General features: G+C 39.0%; 1 protein-coding gene across 15 annotated transcripts in view; it reads right to left on the reverse strand.

Moving 5' to 3' along the window:
* Window positions 1-1202: 1202 nt before the first annotated feature.
* The window catches only part of LOC110981563 (uncharacterized), a 93443-nt gene continuing 81394 nt past the window's right edge, over window positions 1203-13251 (reverse strand). For 8 of the 15 annotated variants that reach the window (XM_087142963.1, XM_087142974.1, XM_087142971.1 and 5 more), the window contains 9 exons: window positions 12835-12927; window positions 12222-12314; window positions 11660-11752; window positions 11161-11253; window positions 10690-10782; window positions 9791-9862; window positions 7635-7855; window positions 5844-5912; window positions 1203-5448 (listed from right to left, as the gene is read on the reverse strand). In XM_087142963.1, the coding sequence (XP_086999089.1) occupies window positions 5362-5448; window positions 5844-5912; window positions 7635-7855; window positions 9791-9862; window positions 10690-10782; window positions 11161-11253; window positions 11660-11752; window positions 12222-12314; window positions 12835-12927 (914 nt within the window). In that variant the 3' untranslated portion in view covers window positions 1203-5361. The remainder of the gene's footprint in view (window positions 5449-5843; window positions 5913-7634; window positions 7856-9790; window positions 9863-10689; window positions 10783-11160; window positions 11254-11659; window positions 11753-12221; window positions 12315-12834; window positions 12928-13251) is intronic. The other 7 variants (XM_087142976.1, XM_087142970.1, XM_087142964.1 and 4 more) reach the window with 6 other exon arrangements.

Genomic DNA, 13251 nt, shown 5'->3' on the forward strand with positions numbered 1-13251 from the left:
CCACAGCTTCCATTTTCGTCGAACCCAATTTGTGCGTTTAGGCGCGATCGGTCTGTCGGGGACATGGTTGTACGTTCCCGGTTAGTTGTTGTTGTTTTGTTTTAATGGCGCTTTCAGCTACTCAGGCTATTTGCGCCAATAGTTGTACGTTTATTCATACGCTTTATTAATCAGCATCACATTACGGAGTTAGGAAGAAGGTCCAGTTTTAGAGGCAGGAGGAAACCGGAGAACCCGGAGAAAACCTGTGAGAGCCAGTAAGGACTGGAAACCAAATGCACTTAAAGCCTGGGTCAAGCCGGGACTCGAACCCTCATTGGTGCAAAGCAAGGAAAGAACCGCTACGCTAACTCTCTCCCCCTCCCGGTTAGATTCTGTCCCGCCGTCCAAAGCAGCTGCAGCAATTCCCCTTGTCAGCGCCCCAGATGTAACACCTGCCCCTACATAGTTAACAGCCCGTCGGTCGCCGGCCCCGCGGTAGCCACAGAATACGCGGGGATCACACGTGCATTACTAGTAATGTGGTTTATTGCATTACATGTGGTTACTGTGGTAAACTGAACATCGGAGAGCCCAAGCGTCGCCTTGGTGACCGCTTCGCGGAACACTTGCGCAGTGTGCACCAACAAACACCTGGTCTCACTGTTGCGCATCACTTTTGCGTGCTGCCACATTCCTCGGTGACGTAAGTGTCTCCTGCGGAAAGCGTCATCCGATGTACGGCGTAAGGAACTGGGGCAGTGCGTCATTTTCGAACTTGGTACGCTGCATCCGGGGGAATGAAGGTGGATATTTCTGCATTCATTCCTAACTGAATCTGCTTGCCCGGAATTATGAAGAAGGTACTCAGTTACCGAAAGCTCAGTAATCACATATTCCAGAGCACTGATTTGATATTATATTCTTGTCAATATTCTAATCGCGGTTCTACGCAGCCCCTCCATATTTCTTTTTTTTTTAGTATACAGCCGACACTTTGACCATACTAAAGCATTGCCATTTGGCAAACCATAAAAAAAAAAAAAAAAAAAAAACGCCTCGCTAACAGGAAGTGATAACCTCGCGGTCACATGTCGTGCACAATGTAGCCAATCACAGTGCAAAGCCTTCAGCCCTTCAGCGCCCTGCTGTTTGAGCGCTGGGCAGTGAGCGAAGACACGCCACTGTACTCAAATTTTGAATATTGGCACTTTTAAAAAGAATTTTCTATTTCCATACCGCTCCTTTATTAAAATTAAACTACATGTATTAGATATATTTTTGTAGTGTCATAAAAATCTAATTCCTTGGTAGTATCATGCGGTGCAGGTTAATTTGTATTTGTGGGATCCGCCTTGGTCTTGAGCAGAAGCACCCCTCATCGGTTGAAAAGGGTGGAGAATGTTCATTATATCTATTCTTGTTCGTTGGTGGCCTATTAACTTTACATGCAGACACGCTACAGTAATTCTGACAAAATTCAAATTTACTTCTGGGTATAGGCCTATATGGCCTCATTGAAGCAATTTACGCCGTACGGCTTCTGATACAGATGAGTATGTAGTACGAAATACTAAACTGTGCTTATTTTTGTCATTTAACACATGAAAACTAAAGTTTTCTGAAAAAAGGAGTCTAAGAAAGATTGGACTAATACAGATAAATGTTTAGCCGGTCGTCTGGGTTGCACTTACTTTGGAATATTTAAGGTTCATCCTGGCAATACACTGCTGGCTCGAAGGGAAAACATAAGCGAGTCTCATTCTGTCACCGCATAGCAGGTAAGCTGGATCATTTTACCCATTGCCATCCCGTCTTATACCTAATTTTGCAGATTTTCAGGTGGCTTCGTCTTTAACATGGTTACCAGGCGCAGTGCACCTTTAGAGTTACAGTTACTGGTTGAAATACATATAAAGTTGCTAACTGAGATGGTTATTACAAAGGCCCGATCAGCGCCATGAACTATGCATCTGAAAAAAGTAAAGAACATTTTTTAGCAGTTCGTTTTTACGAAGGATACTTTGTTAAGTTTTACAAGATGAGTTATACATTTTAGTTATGTAAAATTCTACGAGATAAAAGTTAAATCAAAATAATTCAATCATAAATTGAACACTTGGCATAATTATCTCGTTCACCAACCCTAACAGAGCCAGAAGCGGAATCCTCACCCCCTGACATATTTGTCTGATATCATCACAGCGCCTCTTTTTCTAGAATAAATCTTAGCGGTCATTTTGACACCACTTTTGTGGAAATCAAAGATTTTGTTCTTGCGCATGCGCATTTTTCCGCAACGGGTAAGCCAAAAATGTATACTTTCCACTTTGGTGCTCAATGTACGCGGGATGGTACGCGTGAAAACCTTGAACTTCAAACGACCGTTAACAACAAAACCATATTATTTGATTGACTTGATGGAGGGGTGTTCTGAGTTTTTAAAAAATCGACCACGGCACAGCCGAATTCTTGGGGGAACGGAATCCACCAGTCTGTGAAATAGGTCAAAATAACTTTGAGGGTTAAACCAATTTTCAAAATTCTTTTGGACCCATCATCCATTCTCAAGAGGACAAAAGGATACCCTGTACACGAACCACAAAATTAAAACCGAACACCCTTTCGAAAAATTTCATACCATACGTTTGATCTTGTGAGCGCTGTTTGCACATTACTCTAATGCTATTATGAAAATCATCACCTTAAAACATTTCCGTTTAAAAATTCAACTTAAGTCTTTAACTGATCCGGAGCCCTTAATTGACATTCCTTCATTAGTTCCCGCTATCTACGAATAATGCTCTGCTTTGAAATATTCCAAAGTCAACCACCATTTTGATTTCTATTATTCAAGCAAAATATCTTCACAACTCAATAAGCGCATCCTGTGATATAATCGTTAATCCCGTAACTCCGTTAACCCCAATAATTTGGAGTTTAAAAATTCAACTTAAATCATTAACTGAACCGGAGCCCTTCATTATATTTCTTCGATAGTTCCTACAAACTTATAAAAATGGCTCTATACAATTTTAATTTTCCAAAGTTTACTCAAGTACTGTACCTTCTTAGCTTATAACCACAATCCTCTGCACATAATCAAATGTATACTAACACTCTAAATACAAAGTGTAAATTTTCGTTATTTAAATTTTGGTAAAAGTTGATTAAATTTGGACACAATTACTGCGTTAAACACCAAAAGCCTTTACCCATGACCTAGACAACAACAAAATATGGATGAAACGTGTCTATAAACCTTATTCCAAAAATGCGTAGTTTTCTAACGCTGCTCGTGAAGTTTATCAACGCATTGTTGGTTGTACTCAAAATTGAGTAAATTTTACTCAGTTTCGGGCCAAGTAGTATGTTAGGTCATGGCAAAATTGTGCTTCATACACAAGGTGGTTCGACGAAAGTTAAACCCAGTTTAATGTGACTGTGCACCCACTTCCTGATCTGACACAGATTTTAGTTTTACGTCGTGTTGATGAGTAGGACGTTAAACAAGCAGCCATCTTAGAGAAATGGTAAGTACTAGTATAGGTTCAGTTTTTTTACCGATAGCTCTTGGGAAGTGGAATGTGCAAAACTGGCTTTTTCACAGGAACTTCCATTTGTTCATTTACAGGCATGATCGAACGCACAGTGGTAGTATACCGTTCCAAATTGTTGGTATCTTTGAAATAAAATTGATATGTGTCTCCAAGGGGCAATATACCCCCACCCCACTCCAGGTGGATGCACCACTGCCCTTCATGCAGTACAACATATGCAAGACAAGACACAAATTACTGAAAACCAAGGGTAGCATTATATCCAGCAAGAAATTAGACAGAGGGGTACACCCAACGTGTCCAATCGCTATAGACTTTTTCCTGTGATGTCACAATCGTGCTGGACCTATGATATGTTGTGATGGTAATGCTGTAATGAGTGCATAGTGTTGTGATGGTAATTAACCTATTCAAGAAAAACTACACTGTAAAATAATACGGTTAAATGGGCAGTATTGTACTGTATTTTTCGTAACATCGACTTTCTATAAACGAAGTTTACAGTATCAAACGTGTATGTTACAGGTATTAACTGTGTTTTTGTGAATGTAGTACAATACTGTTTATTTAACAGAAATGTTTTACGGTATAAGCTTTGACCCAATTCGCGTATTGACACAAATGGCGCGTTGCTACTTTTGCCAAGTAATTTTGTGTTTTTTTTCCATTCTTTACGCATGTATTTTACATTTGTTTGACAAATGTTGTGCTTTTTGAATCTAATTTTACACGTAAATGCGAACCATTCCCTAAAAAGATAAATCGCACGTGAAAAATGAATGCACTTGGGAGCCGAACAATGCACATATGTACCATGTCAGTGCATGTCAAGAATGAAAGTAATGCTCTGCAACGATCAAGACTTCTAATTACAAGGTATGTGTATCTTATATGTAACTGTATTTGAACTGTTAACAATTCACGGGAATTTGAGAATTCTTTATCAACAGAAAATATACCTGAATAGGCCTACATATGCGAAATGAACCTATCATAATCAATGAACACGGTAACGTGCTGTGTCTAATGTCTTCATCAAATTAATGTAATAAAATGAGATAAGTTACTGATGTTTTTACGGTTGGTTACTGTCCAATAAATGATGGCGATTTACCATGAAAATTACTGTATATCGTGAACAGTTTACTACTGGCGCCCGTGCTGCCAGTAAAGTACTGTGGAAATTTACGGGAAAAAATTTACAGTGTAGTCAAGCATGCAGCGTTCGCACATGCGTTTGCACGTGGTTGAAGCTGCCTGTGGGAATTTTAAACGCGATCACCGTGGCCAAGGCGTTCCACACATCGTGGTATTGTTTACATTTAGTCACGTGGGTGAAAAAGGTCTATACACACTCTAGACTATTGGTGCCTAACACCCCCTACGTGCCCGGAAAGATTCCAGAGAAACAATGACCAACACAAAACAGAGGGGTTCTCTCTGTCTAATATCTCGCTTCATATGGGGTAGCATGTTAGGACAGAAAATATATAGTAAGAGTTTGCCATGGACAACGTGTCAGCTACAATGGGCCATTATCTCTGGCTGCAAATGTAGCAATAACATGTGTGTCGACGTGTTACCCAAAGAGGGATGGGCAAGAACTACTCAACGCAATTGGCAAAAAAAATTATTACTAAATTATTGTTATTAAAAGATTTTTCCCTTCGTTTTTACCATCAGAAATGTGGCAAAATAAAAAAAATCTTATTTCCTTTTTATTCTGTAATATGGAGCTATTCCAAGACGCTGTGGTCGTGTAATCCCTACTTGTTTCCTGCACGTCAACTTCTGAAGGTTAACAGATGTCGGTATCGGGAGTCTAGAACACCAAATCCATACCAGAGTTTTGAAATCTAGAGACGATTTGATCACTTCTGGTCTTCGCTTCCTCTTCGTGCAAGGCAGCCTGTAGGTGAGATAAGTAACTTATAACTAGCTCTGCAGTGAATTGAGAAAACAAGAACGTTCAGTTGCAGGAGCGGGCACTGGGAACCTAGTCCATGGACAGTTAATCTTTTGAAGAAAGTGACACCGTCTCCATTTGTACCTCGGCCCCATTGAGTTTGCTGATGACAAGCCGTAGAGCGACATTCGCATATCAGAACTGCTTGGAATCTGGATAGTCCACTAAATTCAGAGGTATGCTGCATGTCGTACACTGGGAATATCGGATTTTCAAAATTTAATAAGATAATTTATTAATAAGATAAATAAATAATAATTTCTACGATAAGTGTTTGTGTGAGGAGTGTCATGTTTCAGCATGGCCTTCATGAATTTAGGATTTAGAGAATCACTCACCTTCGGGTAGTCGTAAAAGTACTGGGCCTCTAGGCCTGTCACCCGGAACGGTATGGCGCTACTCACCTTCTAGAATATACGAGAAAGTGTAAAATTAAGATAATAGAACTGACGAATGTCAAGTAGAAACAGATCAGTATAGTTTTTAAGCACATTTTATAAGGTAATTCCCTACTCTACTAGCGGTGGAAGAAGAGGGAAGGGTAGCCAGTGCCCCCCTTTTGACCGCAGACATAACCCCTACACTTGTTTGTAGGTTCTATATAACCTCTTCCATGTTATGTCAAAATCGTGCCGGACCGCCATATTGTGATTGTAATGAGTGGATAGTGTTGTGATGGCAATCTACTTATTCAGGATAAATAAATCAAGCATGCAACGTTCGCACGTGCGCTTGCACGTGGTTGAAGCTGCCCATAGGGATATGTGTGATCTCAGTGGCCAAGGTGTCTACACGTGGTGGTATTGTTTACAAGAGCATTTAGCGCAATAAAGTCACGTGGGGAAAAGGGTCTTATAATGGGTAGGGCTCAATGGACTGGCCTATTAATGGCTGATTACTGATACCTCACAACTGCCCCATCCTAGTCTTGCCCCAAGACTGGTTTTCGAAGTGTATGGATTTACGACTGGTGTCTGTGGAGAATTTATTTACGGCGGTGCACCCAATAGGAACCAGTAACAAGCTGCTTCCTGGGGTCCAAGGTTGGTTTTGTTCTGCGCATGCGCAGCTCCTTTTTCTATTTATAGAGATGATGTTTACACACAACCACTGTGCGTGCGACAGCTGAACATATGGCTTTTGGGAAAACTTCAGAAAAGTTTTTTTCCCCGTGGTTATGAAATCGGTTATCTATAAAAAGGCAGATAAAATGTGTAAAAGTTTTTTGCGTGCGGAATAACTCGGCAGAGAGTGTTAATCCATCTAGAAAGTGGCCACAGTTTTGTCACGCGACAGTGTTGCACGATGGGAATATGATGTACCCTTATTTTTCATGAATGCAAAACCGGCTCCGGAATCATTATCTGGGTGCATTATACGCGTGGCATGCATGAGCAACATCTAGTGGGCGTGACCAATTGACCTATTGCCGTTATCGAGGTAACCACGCACCTCTCTTGGTTCAGTTTGGGCACATTCATGTACGCGTGGAATGGTCCTCGTCCCTATTTTAGGGGCTGCAGTTTAAGGTATGCGATTAGCCCTTTCAATCTGGATGCTGAATATACGAGAAGTGGGGTGGATATTTTAGTCTTCAGATCAGTTGACCCAATTGGGGTATGCTCATTGCAATTAACCAGTCATGTTTTTCACAATTTTATGCAGTCTTTGATTTTCCTTTAATTAATTAATTAATTAATTAATTAATTAATTACAGCATAAGTCTGTACACAAAGAGATCCAGTTACTGCACATAGCTATGGGCGCCTTGGGAATACTGGTCTTTCAGCAGGCTGTACTCTACAGTGGTTAGGGCCAGGTTAAAGGGACCGTCAGTCTTGAAGCACATTGGTAGCTTGAGGATTACCAAAACTGCCAGCTTCATTCAACAAGAAATCATAAAGTTATTAGAAAATATGAAAATGTGGAAAAATAAACCCCATGTCATCTGTTGGTGGGTTAAAGCCATATCTCCCTGTTGAAACTTACTTGTACAAGTAAGTGTAACATAAACCCTATACTAGTTTTAGTCTGAAACTTTCGATGCTAGCACTGACGTATTTAGACATATTGATGATTACGAATTTGTAAACAGCAGAGATTGAACAAAAGGAGAACTTTAAACAAACCTGATGCATGTAGGGAGTGTCGGTCAGAGCATCAGCCATACGACCCATCCGTCCATCTGCAACCCCCCACCAGTTAGATGGCAAATTAATTCCAGCGAGGTTGTTGCGCTTCTGCCCAACTAGATGGCGACCGGAAAAGAAGTGGGCCAAGCAACAAACTATTATGAGTAGGACTGCGATGCCTGATGCGAGTCCAGCTAATGAGACAAGAGGCAGAAGGCCTGAAAAAAAAAAGAATTTCAAATAATAGATTCCTATTATTTATATTCCTATTATATTCCTATTATTATTATATTCCTATTATTATTATTATTCCTATTATTTGAAATTCTTCTGGCAAAGAATCAGCACCATCCACCATCAGACTTCGCAACTTTCCGTGGACGTTTCCCGCTATTTTCCTCTCACCTCTGAAACTTAGCATTTCAACAATTACCATTTATCTTGCGGATTCTCCTTGCTTTCGAGTTATAGTGCCACTCACAGACACTCTTGTGAGTCCTTATTTCTTTTGGCAACATATAAACTAACATTTATAGATAAAAAAATCAAGGCCAAAAGAAAGTCCTACGAAGACTGGGACATTCATGTTGCTGATATTATCTCTAGAGCCTGTGGAAGATTATTTACCTTGTGTATTTTAAAGAAATATGATGCTCCCTTGGCTGACTTAATCTCGGTCTTCACATGCTACATTTTACCAGTTTTAGAGTATGCAAGCCCAGTCTGGCACACCTCGATAAGTAAACAACTGGCTAATAAAATTGAAAATGTACAAAAACGTGCATGTCGTATTATATTAGGCCCTCGTCATTATCACAGCTACTCCAATGCCCTGGATGTGTTAGGTATTTCTAGTCTTGAAACTAGAAGGGATACCTTACTGTATAACTTTGGTACGAAACATTTGAAATCACCCAGATTTAGAAATATGCTTCCACCTGTTAAATTGAACAACACAACTACAAGAATTTCCACGACTACATTAGCTGTACTAAAGTGTAAAACTGATAGATCTCAGAGACAGTTCCACGACTACACTAGTTGTACCAAAGTGTAAAACTGATAGATCTCAGAGACAGTTCCACGACTACACTAGTTGTACCAAAGTGTAAAGCGGATAGATCTCAGACACAGTTCCACGACTACACTAGTTGTATCAAAGTGTAAAACTGATAGATCTCAGAGACAGTTCCACGACTTCACTAGTTGTACCAAAGTGTAAAACTGATAGATCTCAGAGACAGTTCCTCGACTACACTAGTTGTATCAAAGTGTAAAACCGATAGATCTCAGAGACAGTTCCACGACTACACTAGTTGTACTAAAGTGTAAAGCGGATAGATCTCAGAGACAGTTCCACGACTACATTAGTTAGTTATACCAAAGTGTAAAACTGATAGATACATGAAATCTTCAATTCCAATTTTAGCTAAACTTTTGTAATTCGTAATATTTTTACTCGTATGGGGGAGTGAGAATTTGTCATTTAACCAACTGACCTGAATGAAATGTCTTCAACTGTTTTTGGTTTTTTACCTTTTTTTAAAACTAATGAATCATTTTCCATACTCTTATCATTTTATATTCCCTTCTACTGATATGTGATGCCTTTAGATTATTGCCGCATATGTCAGACACAAAATGGGCCTAAAATGAATTATTATAAATGGGGTTTTATCAGCGACCCTGATGTGGCTGCCTACCCTGTATATTTTAATTGAATAAACCAGAATAATTAAATAAATAAATAAATAAATTTTGTCCAAAATGAAGGTATACATTCTCAGTACAGTCAACCACATTAAGGTACAGGTTACTTGATCAAACTAACGGTACACGCACAAAACAGCCCTTTTTCCCGAAGCTTATTTCCAACAATGTTGGAAAATTTACAGTAGCTACCCTTTTATACGAAACTTTAGTTTCATTTTTCAGATAATATGTGCAGGTAATAAATTAAAACAAATAGTTCCTCCAAAATGAATGGCTCAACAGGTATTTTTCTTGAAGAGCATGATTAATAAGGTAAAGGTTGGGCGCGATTAATATTCAATCCAACTTGGCACCGCCACGTGATGTGAAACAGGACTGGCTTTGCAGGTATCGGCTTTTTCATAATTAAGTTCTCTTCGGCAGACTTATCACTGTCTTACTTTGGTTGCCGCTTGACACACATTCACATCTGTCAAAGTTCGCAGTCCCATTTGGACAGCTCACCGAACAATCTGTTAAAAGTTTCAGATGCAGATCAAGTAAGTTATTACCACTTTGTGAAATAAACTAAAGATTAATAGTTATATAATCTGTGACATTGCCCAGTATACAACACATTAAAGTATGGTTTAGTATCATAACCAATAAAAGGGAAAATGGTCGAGTGTATTGGAAACATAAGGCCGAATGCAAATGCAAAGCAATTTAGTGTCAAAGAAGGTCAATGGTGAATTTGAAGGTTTTGAAATGCTAACATACATAAATTTAAATATTGTTCACTAAAGGGTTTATGCTTGTTGATTTGAAAAAAAAAAGATTAAAACACGAGAAAGTTTACTTGCAATGGTTTATCACGTCCATCATCTTAATATTAAGTCAGCATTACTGCTAAAATTGAGGCAAGTCTTGCTTGTCTTATATTGGCTGTTTTTAAATCAGTTTTTCCAAAGCGTACTTTGTGCATGAAAATGCTGCCATTAAAAATATCCATCTTTTTACCAAAGCAATTTTCACGATTTCCGAGGCAAATTCCCAAAATAGTAGGCCTATTGCCATAGCCTCAAACGGTACGCTCACGTAGGCCATTTCATGCCTGTTGACCATGCAGAAAGTACAGTCCGGCCGATGAAAACAGTAAACAAATGACGCCATCGCTGCTTGAACAAGCGACATTTGCAGAAACTAGCGACGTCACTAGATTGTGGTTCAGTCCCCAACTTATTTAGTAATCTTTGTACGAAATACCTCATTCAATCATACGAGCGAAAGTCATTTGACCTACATTTTAGTGTTATTAACGTTCACATTCCACATTTTACGAATAATGAATGCATTTTACCATCGCAGGTATTTCCCATCCAATTTCCAGCACATGAACACATGCATGTTCCTCTATCGAATGTTCCGTTATTTTTGCAGGATAAGTGACATTCTGCAAAACACAAACAAACAAACAAACAAGCCAGGAATAATATTTCTTTCATCCTTGTATTACAAAATGTGGAAGTTTGGTGAGTTGCATCAATTTAGTGAAAGTTCTGTGCCCTTATGCCCATTTCCCGTCTGTTCATTCCCTAACAACTGTTAATGAGTTCCATTAGTTTTAAGCCATGTGTCCCAGTTCCAACTCATCATCACATTATCAGATATTCGGCAAAATTACAATTCACAAGTGACATAGTTAACACTTTGGCCATTTATTGGGGAAGGCTACAACTAATTTAGGGAATTCTGTTTGTTTACACGATCAGAGTCGCTGGACTGCTAAGTTTGAGGTCACCATATTATAAAAATATAAACGTGTTATTACCATTGCAGGTGTTTCCCATCCAGTTTCCAGCACATGAACACATGCATGTTCCTTCGTCTAATGTCCCGCCATTCTGACAGGATAATTGACACCCTGTAAATGAACAAACATGCAAAAAATATATCAAGATTTAATTGCTTTCATCTTTGTACTTTCACCGAAATATTGACGTGTGGCGAGATTTATCAGTGGAAGTTTGTGCCTTGATGCCCTTTTCTGTCTGTTCCTTCTTCAACAAATTTTGAGCATTTGTTTGGGGGGGGGGTTATGAGCCATGGGTGGTAATTCCTTCCAATATTTCTGCGAAATTGTGATTCTCGACTGTGCATATAATTTCTCGAAGTATCATTTTTGAAGTTGTTGAGATACGTTTTCTAATTATTTTGGAAGGGCAAAGCCAACTTGGGGCTCCTTTAACATGTTGAGAGTCGCTGGACGCCAACTCTTTCCATTTTTGTTTGTCTTCCTCGGATATCATATACAAATATACGTGTTTTACCATTGCAGGTATTTCCCATCCAGTTTCCGTCACATGAACACGTGCATGTTCCTCCATCCAATGTCCCGTCGTTTTGACAGAATAACGGACATTCTGCAAAAGATGAACACCCCAACAAAAATCATAAAGAAACATGATTTTGTTTTGCTTTCATCCTTGTACTGTTATCAACAAGTGGAAGTATGGTGAAATGTACCATTATTCAGCGGAAGTTTTGAACCCTGACACTTTTTTTCCTCGTCTGTTTATTCCACGAAAACTGTTGAAGGTTTCCTTTAGGTTTATTTAAATCACGACTCTTAATTTTATCTGTCATCACGCTATCAGATGTTTGGCACAATTCCAACTAGCAGTTGACAAAACTAGTTTCTTGAATTATCACTTTTGAATCTATTGAGATACTTTATCCATTCGTTGTGGAAGGGGAGGGTTAAATTGAACCCGGGGAATATATTTTTATGAGAATCGTTGCACCATTACTTTTGAGGTCACCACAGGCTTCCTCTAGCCATTATTGCTTGTTCACCTCGGACATTGTATTGAAATAATATATGTGTTTTACCATTGCAGGTATTTCCCATCCAGTTTCCGTTACATGAACACGTGCATGTTCCTCTATCCAATGTCCCGCTGTTTTGACACGATAACTGACACTCTGAAAACGACCAAACGCAACAACAGTTTTGTCACTTTTCCAATGGAACCTTTATTTCAAAGAAGATTTAAAATACAAATTTTTGAAAAAAGGAAAAAAAAATAAAAAAACACGGATCACATGGAATATTCAACTAACAGAAGAAAGACGACATAATAGTTTTTAAGAGTTGTATTTTCAGGAACAAATAAAGGAATTGTTTTGAATTGTACAAAAATGTGGAGGTTTGGTGAGTTGCGTCAATTTAATGAAAGTTCTGTGCCCTTATGCCCATTTCCCGTCAGTTCATTCCCTAACAACTGTTAATGAGTTCCATTAGTTTTAAGCCATGTGTTCCAGTTCCAACTCATCATTACATTATCAGATATTTGGCAATTCACAAGTGACATAGTTGACACTTTGGCCATTTATTGGGAAAGGCTAAAACTAATTTAGGGAATTCTGTTTGTTTACACGATCAGAGTCGCTGGACTGCTACGTTTGAGGTTACCATATTATAAAAATATAAACGTGTTTTTACCATTGCAGGTGTTTCCCATCCAGTTTCCAGCACATGAACACATGCATGTTCCTTCGTCTAATGTCCCGCCATTCTGACAGGATAATTGACACCCTGTAAATGAACAAACATGCAAAAAATATATCAAGATTTAATTGCTTTCATCTTTCTACTTTCACCGAAATATTGAGGTGTGGCGAGATTTATCAGTGGAGGTTTGTGCCTTGATGCCCTTTTCTGTCTGTTTATTCTTCAACAAATTTTCAGGATTTTTATTGGGGGGGGGGTTATGAGCCATGGGTGCTAATTCCTTCCAATATTTCTGCGAAATTCTGATCCTCGACTGTGCATATAGTTTCTCGAAGTATCATTTTTGAAGTTGTTGAGATACGTTTTCTAATTATTTTGGAAGGGCAGAGCCAACTTGGGGCTCCTTTA

Source organism: Acanthaster planci, linkage group LG11 (assembly GCF_054643075.1).
Source record: "Acanthaster planci isolate LZ-2023a linkage group LG11, COTS_SCS, whole genome shotgun sequence".
Classification (NCBI taxonomy): domain Eukaryota; kingdom Metazoa; phylum Echinodermata; class Asteroidea; order Valvatida; family Acanthasteridae; genus Acanthaster; species Acanthaster planci.